We start from the raw sequence: 8,079 nt of genomic DNA, 5'->3' as shown, positions 1-8,079 counted from the left end.
CAACCTGCAATATTTGAAATTAAAAAAAAAATTAGTGTTGTTATTGTAATAGACAGCACAATGATAGTCATCTAGGAAGATATGAATTTTGCTTCATGAATATAAATGAATATAAACAAAAACTCACTATGGTACCATTGTATTACGGGGATCAAAACAACTCTATTTTTATATAAGTTTGGTCTGAAACTCTAATTGATGCAAGTTTGTATAATACATTCACCTGCAAATGAAGTATAATAAGCACAATGGATTTCACTATCACTTAACACGTGACATAAAAAATTCACACCTTCTGAACTGGTCACTAATAAATTAAAAACATACAATACGAACGTACACACACTGAAATGAGTTTAAAAAAATTTAGCATAAATTCTTTTATTTTAACTTTTTTAACTTTATTTATAACTATAAAATCATAAACAAATGATTAATATATTATGTTTAATATATTTATTAATTGTTTAAATTATATAGTGTTGACTTTCAATGTTGAATAATAATTACGCCACTTGGCACAAAAATAGGACAATTATGTGCTATGTGGCACAACAATGATTTTTTTTATTATAATAGTAGATGATGAGTGTGTGATGAAATAGACACACACGCACGCACACCAGAAAACTCTCAACAAAGTTTGTTTCCAACTCTCGTGAAACTAAGCTCGCGTTTCAACCATGGTTCGGGTGCTAGGTTAATTCCGGCAATACATACTACATCGGCTGTTGTACACTGGGACAGTCGGGTTCACCCATGTGGCCCGAAATTTGTTCGAAGGGACTCGTATTGAACACGAATCCTCATCCACAACCATCAATGCTATTTTGTTCATTCTTGTAGTAACTCAGATGTGATGTTTGGGTGTCGGTCAACACAAGCTAGACGATGGTCAACACAGTTTCGGACCAATTTCAACATGATGGTCAAACACGGATCCAATCCGATTTCAATTCGTCGAAGATTGTTCAAAAAGTCATGATTCGAGCACTAGTAAAAGTCACAGTATGAATCAAGTTGTATACATATATTGCATGTCGATTTTCTTTTGATTATGTAAACGGTGCACGTACTATAACTTTTTAAAGATATAAAGAGAGTATCTTACTTTTATTAATATGTAATAATGTAACTCACTTCCTACAATAGCAGGGAGATTAATCCTTTAAATTTAGATATGAAGTTCTTTATGGCGGCAATTGTTGAATGCTCTTAGTAAAAGATAGAAGGAATAAAATGAATAAATAGTATCAAGTTGCCAAGTAGTTAACAGAATTTGTGACTTATAAATTGGATGCTTTCAATCGTCTTTCAAATTATAATATGCTACTCGCTTGATTAATATTGGCTTTTTTGAGGAAAAAAAATGAATTAATTCGATAACCACTTATTATTATTATTATTATTATTATTATTATTATTATTATTATACGCAGATGATATTTTAATTTTACGTTATTAATATGTTTTTCACACGAGATCCTATATTTTGAAAAGAAGTAATTGTCCGATAACCACATTGTTATTATTATTTTTCCAAAGCAGATTATTTTTCTAAAAAATTGTCCGTATATTTCATCCCTTTATTTCTAGTCAAACAATCTCGAAACTAGTTGATGGCTCAATTATTTTTTCATAAAACACTGCTCTGTATATGAAGGATCCATTGTACGTATTTATAGTCATCAAGTTGCCTATAAATGCACATGTTCATGCACAAAGGGAACCACACAACCATCACAAATAGATATATAGATATGTTCACATTTGTTTCTATGGAGTTCAATCTCTTAACTTCTCTTTTCCTTTTTGTAACACCTCTCTTCTTATTGTTTGTGGCTCACAAACATTACACATCCAACAAAAATCTCCCACCGGGGCCACGACCATGGCCGATCATTGGGAACATGCACCAAATGGCCAAAAACCCTCATCTCGCGGCTGCCAAATTCGCTAATGAATTTGGCCCGCTCATCTCTCTCCGTCTAGGAACTCGGTTTCTTGTGGTAGCCTCTTCTGTAGAGGCTGCCAAGGAAGTTCTCAAGACTCAAGACCGTATTCTTTCTGGTCGCATAATACCTGATGCACTTCACCTAAGTTTCATGGACTACTACGTCGTATTTGCAAGGGATTGCAACGAACACTGGAAAACATGTAGAACCTTGTGTCGGGCTGATTTGTTTTCGGCTAAAGCCATAGAGGCGCAATCGAAGTTGAGAAATGAAAAGTTGAGTCATATGTTGGATTTCTTGAATAGTAATCAAGGAAAAGTTGTGAAAATTGAGGAATTGGTTTTCACAACATTAATTAACACTTTGAGTAACATTTTGTTTAGCAAAGATTTTCTTGACTTGAAAGATGAGAAAACTGCTCATGGACTGAAATATAGACTCTTTAAGATTTTGGAGAATTCTGTTACACCGAATGTAAGCGACTTTTTCCCCGTCGTTGGGGGCTTAGATCTTCAAGGGTTAAGGAAGGACTGCATGAATCATTATAACACCTTGTCTAGCTATTCGGAAACTATAATTAAGGAGAGGAGAGCCGGAATCACCAAAAACGTGGCCGGTGAAAAAGATTTCTTGGATCGATTGCTTGAAAACAATTTCACGAATGATCAAATCAGCATTTTGGTCCTGGTAAGTCTTTCATATGAATGATCAAAGCATTTAAATGCATTATTGACCGATAAATTTCCTCTGTATGCAGGAATTGTTCACCGCTGGTACGGATACTATGGTAACAACCATTGAATGGGCTTTGGCCGAATTAATAAAGAACCAAGACATCATGCACAAAGTCTACAAGGAGCTTAAAAGAGAACACAACCGTGACAGTATCATGAAATCCGACCTTTCTAAGTTGGCGTATTTCAATGCTTGTATCAAGGAAACACTAAGATTGCACCCTGTTGTTCCTCTTCTAATTCCTCGACGCGCCCTTGAAGCTTGTGAAGTTATGAATTATATGATTCCTCAAAATGCCCAAGTTTGGGTCAACGTTTGGGCGATAAGTCACGACCCAAAAATTTGGGAGGACCCTCATACTTTTAAACCCGAAAGGTTTCTTGGCTCAAGCATCGATTTTACAGGGCATGACTATGAGTTCTTACCTTTTGGTGGTGGGAGGAGAATGTGTCCCGGTTTACCTTCGGGTGTTAAGAGTTTGCAAACTTTGTTAGCGTTATTGGTTCTCGAATATGATTGGTCTCTTCCAAATGACGAGGATTCAGCAAAACTCGACATGGCTGAAAAATTTGGAGTGACTTTGTCGAAAGAAAAACCTCTTGAGCTTATCTTCAAACGTAGAGAAGAATCAATCAATATGTAATTTTAAGCTTTGCACTTTTATCTTTTAGCAATGTTTAAATTAATCAAACTCTTGATTTAAATGGGGTTTGTTAAATGTCTTTATTATTCACATGTTGAATCAATATGTTATCAATGTCGCAGTTTATAACCTCATTGTCTTTATCTTAATAATAACCAATAAACGTTTCAAATATTATGTTACCAAAGGATACGGTGTATAATACACTTGTCCTGCTTGTTACGCTAGAACGAATGGATCTTTGCTTTTAGTATTAATTTCAGTTTGATGTCGACCAAACCATTTTTTGAATCTACACTAAGCCCTTAAATTTCAATTCGATGTCTCCTAGATTATGTTTTCTATCGCATTGTCTTTATCTAAACGGGTAAGCTTCTAAACTTACCCATTAAAAAACTCCATTAATTATTAAGATGTGTATTTTAAGTGAATTAAACACGCTCTATCTCTTACCGATTAAAGATTGCCTCTTAATAGAATCATTAAGAGTCTACAAACAGCCCCTCACTTTAGATCATATGTCCTGAAATTTTAATTTCACCATTTCTGATTATTTATTTATTATCCATGTTTATGTCGGTAAATATTTATGCTTGAGAGTTTTTCTATAGCTTAGGCTATGTGTTGCTAAACGTCATGCATTGACTTGGACTTTCTGTGTAAACTATTTTTTCAATGTGAAACTTCAATTTCATTTCTCCGACTTGACTTTAAATAGCAAGTTAGTCAAATATACTGGCTGCTTCTTATCTATGATTTTTTAAGTTTTTACTCGTATTATATTGTGACAGTCAACATTCAAACTAGAAGACTCAAAAAATCAAAGTCGATATATGTATCTTGTGGCTGTGTTTTTTTTAAAATATATGTACCTAATATGCTTATAAATATGTTTTGATTGTTTCCAACTAATTGTTGTCAGTAGTCTACGTGTAGATATTTTCATAGTTGGTTTTCGTGTATTATTGTTTAGTACTTCAGTAGTTGGGTATATTAATATTATAGACTAGAGAGTAATATAATAATATTATTATATTATAACGTTATGAGTGTCACGGTCGCGAGCCCACCGTCATAGCTGAAGAAAAATAATTACATATATTGCCATCGGAGTTTGAGAAATTATTAAGAAAACTTTAATGAATTTAGGAATCGTGAAATGGCACCTTTTGGATATGAAAATGTTTTTGAGTCAGTCGAACACTCATCAAGAAATAGCCGACGTATTTCAAAATTGTTTTACAGGAATTCAGTAAATTAAAAAAAGACAGAAAGACATAACAGAGTATCGAAGATATAGTCATTATATCCAATCTGATGATTCTGATATTTGAAAATATAAAACAATGTAAATTTTGTTTTTAACCAAAGAGATGTTTTAAATAAAAGACAACTATTTAAATCCCGAGATTTTATAAAAAAAATATTTTAAGAAAGGCCTCTACTAAAGAAGGTAACTATGATTTATTTACAAAACAGATATCACCTATTAGTCATACGGCTAGGCCCCTGAGGTCGGGTGTAACGTTATGCTTTTGATAATCATTCCCTTTTTTTAACGACGTTCCATTCTGATTTTAACGCTTCATGTTTGATTCACTTAGGAGTACCATCAAGGAGGAAATCAACACCACCGCTGTGGGAAAACTACCTTGATTCAGGTTTCGAACCTAAGACCCAAAGAATCCCAAGTTTTAATTATCACCCTATATCACTGAGTTTGAATGCTAGTTAAATAATCGTTCCCTTGTAGAAACAAATAGGTTCAATATTAAAGAACAAAATACAATATTAACATATTTTCAAATAGCAATATGTAAAAAGTACTCCCCCCGTCTCATTATAAGTGTCATAGTTTGATTTTTCAAGTCTTTTTTGTTTAACTTTGACCGACAATATTTTTGTTTGTGTTATATAATACTTGATGTAAAATATATGAATGGATTGGGTTTTAAATGTATTTTACATTGATACAATTTTCATCAAGTATTATATGACACAGACAAAAATATTTACGGTCAAAGTTGCAAAAGAAAGACTTGAAAAGTCAAACTATGACACCTATAATGGGACAGAGGAAGTATATATTAGGCTAGATGTGTTGATATGAATATTATACCATTTATCATTATCTCTTAAATTATCAATGTAAATATTCAACACTTGATACTAAAACTACCTTGTTAAAAGTGTTTTCTTTTAATATTAGGAAGAGGAATCTAGCCTCATGCACTGTAAGTATATTGTTTTGTTAGAAACTAGGTAATGAATATAGTATCATTCATGTATTGTTTGGTATCCATGAATGATAGGTGAGCTAAAGTGTATTAAAAATAGATGTTTGATTAGTTAATGGAATGAAATTGTATATTACACAATGAATCACACAATGAAATTGTATATTACATCAAAACTATTTTTTTTTTTTTGAAAATTAAACTTCAATAAACGAAAGGGGAAACCCAGATGCAGGGCTCCTCCACACTCCACTATTTTTTTTCATTTTTTTTCATTTCATTTCTCTTTTTCATCCTACTTTATTGACCCCGCAATATGACTCCCACGACGCCACCCCCACCACCAATACCATTCTTTTTCTTTTTGTTTGTATCATTTTGAAAATATGATACTATTGATATTAATAGGATTTTGCTAATCGTACCCCTTCCTCTTCATTTTTACTAAAAGTACTCCCTACTTCAAATTTTACATTAATAAGATTTAAACCTTTATACTTATTCTTTGTCATTTTGTCATTTTTATTATCATTATTAATTAAAAAAATATTAAATAGTTTTTCTTTTCCTTTTTTTTTCATATTATATATATTTTTTTAAATAACAAAAATTGTTTATGTGAAACGTTTTTTTAATTTTAAAAAGAAAAAAACATTATTTTCCTACAAGTGTTTTAAAATATTTTAGGTTGTGTTTTTCTTTTTAAATAATTTTTAGATATCGCTTACTTTAAAAAAGAAACACATTTTTTTCATAAATAAAACTTATTAAACAACATAAGACTTGATCAACAAGTTGGTTTTTTTCTCATGTGATATTTATTTCATGCATTTGAACCTATCAAAAAATATTTAAATGTTCTTTTTGTTGGGAGCGAGGCATATGATAATATAAATATAAACAAAATGTTTTATCATTTTTATAAAGATGTTATATCATTATTCTAAAAATACAATTTATAATGATAGTAATTATTATTATTATTATTATGATAAAGAACAATAAACGCAAATAAATAGAAAACGAAAAAAAATAAAAAAAAAGAATAAACTTTATAGTATTTGATAATATTTTAAAAAAGACTTGAAGTGACTAAAAAAATCAAAGGGTAATAATATGATAAATAAAAGGGGCAATTTCATAGAATAGTAACCAAGATTCAAAAGTGTTTCAATTAGGTCACTCAACTTTCATATTTTATTAAATTGGTTTTAACATGTTTTTTTAACGTTTTTAATTTTGTTTCACATAGAAAATCTTTTTATCTTTTTTTTTATGTTGACGTTGAGTGGCGGCGTTGATTTTATTTTTTATTTTTGAATTTTAATATAATTAACGTTTTTTAATTTTTTAAAAATATAACTACCTATATTGCAAATTCCGACCCCCACATCTTATCCTCCATTTCTTTCTTAACAAACAAAAAATCGGTGAGACTCGATTTAAAGATTTGGTGACCCGATTTGAGAAAAATATGTATAATTGACCTAATTAGAACAATTTTGAAAGTTGATTACTATTCTATGAGATATTCCCTAAATAAAATTATTAAAGAAAGTGAAAGTTTATGAGAAGTATGACAAATACACAAATGAGATACGTTTGACACTTTAGCCTAACCCTATTAATAATATAGAATTCAACTTCTGTAATAAATAATTAAATCTACACAAGCCTCAGCATCCAACTTTCCAACAAGAAACAAATTTCATTTTAAAACTTTTATCCTAAACGACACTAAACTATTTCTTTTCTTGTTTTTCTTTTTTTCAAAACTAATGTATATTATGGTTTCTTTTGTCGCGTGTATATCTTAGCCTCCTTATATGAATATAATAATTGCAACAGGACTGAAAACTCCATGGATGACCTCCAGGCCCATGGGGAGAACGATGTCAACGACTAATAACTAATAAGGAAAAAAAAATATTTCTTTTGTCATCATGTGTCGAAAATTATATAATAAGACAATTCGTAATGGGCGACAATATGGGACGAATTGGGGCGATTTGGAGGAGGAACACCGCCCCCGGGCAATTTTCAGGCGATAAGGGGCGGGGGCGAGTTGTTCTTGTCGCCTGGAAGAAGTAAAAAAATAATAAAATAATTAATATGTGTTATATATATATATTATTACTATTGTAGCCCCTACACCATTACACTCCAAAAACAAATTCTCACCCCTTACTGGCTGGGCGCCACACGGCGCAAAACGCCCCAAATTTGTAGCCCCTTCACCACGCATAGCCTAAGTCGTTTTCCATGAATATCTACATAGTCAACGATTGCTACAAAATGTCTTGGATACAAAAGAAATTAATCAGCATAGTTAATTTTGGTGAATTTTGTATCATCAATATCATTTAAGTTTAATTAGATTGACTATTGATAAAAATGAATCATAATATTCATTCATCAAACAAATCAGGAGACACGGCGTAAATGTTTTTTTTAAGTATTAGCTGATATGACAGTTTGTGAAACTTTATTGTTACGAGTGCTCTTTGCT

General features: G+C 31.3%; 1 protein-coding gene across 1 annotated transcript; it reads left to right on the top strand.

Moving 5' to 3' along the window:
• The first annotated feature begins 1,628 nt into the window (after window positions 1-1,628).
• On the top strand, window positions 1,629-3,480 carry LOC143628139 (putative (S)-N-methylcoclaurine 3'-hydroxylase isozyme 2). Its single transcript, XM_077097803.1, has 2 exons — window positions 1,629-2,642; window positions 2,713-3,480. The coding sequence occupies exons 1-2, from the start codon at window positions 1,704-1,706 to the stop codon at window positions 3,331-3,333; spliced, it is 1,560 nt and encodes a 519-aa protein (XP_076953918.1). The 5' UTR covers window positions 1,629-1,703; the 3' UTR covers window positions 3,334-3,480.
• Window positions 3,481-8,079: the final 4,599 nt, after the last annotated feature.

The sequence above is a fragment of the Bidens hawaiensis genome, unplaced genomic scaffold (assembly GCF_021521415.1).
Source record: "Bidens hawaiensis isolate Kalapana, Puna unplaced genomic scaffold, B.hawaiensis_p1.1 tig00000458_1, whole genome shotgun sequence".
Lineage (NCBI taxonomy): Eukaryota > Viridiplantae > Streptophyta > Magnoliopsida > Asterales > Asteraceae > Bidens > Bidens hawaiensis.
The sequence above is the reverse complement of the archived record's forward strand: the minus strand, read 5'-3'. Positions and strand labels throughout refer to the sequence as shown.

What these genes read in the sequence shown, in the direction of transcription:
- LOC143628139 (XM_077097803.1), top strand. Translation starts at nt 1,704, where the DNA reads ATGCACATGTTCATGCACAAAGGGAACCACACAACCATCACAAATAGA. An exon ending in AAATCAGCATTTTGGTCCTG is followed by an intron (nt 2,643 to 2,712) that starts GTAAGTCTTTCA and finishes CTCTGTATGCAG; the next exon opens with GAATTGTTCACCGCTGGTAC.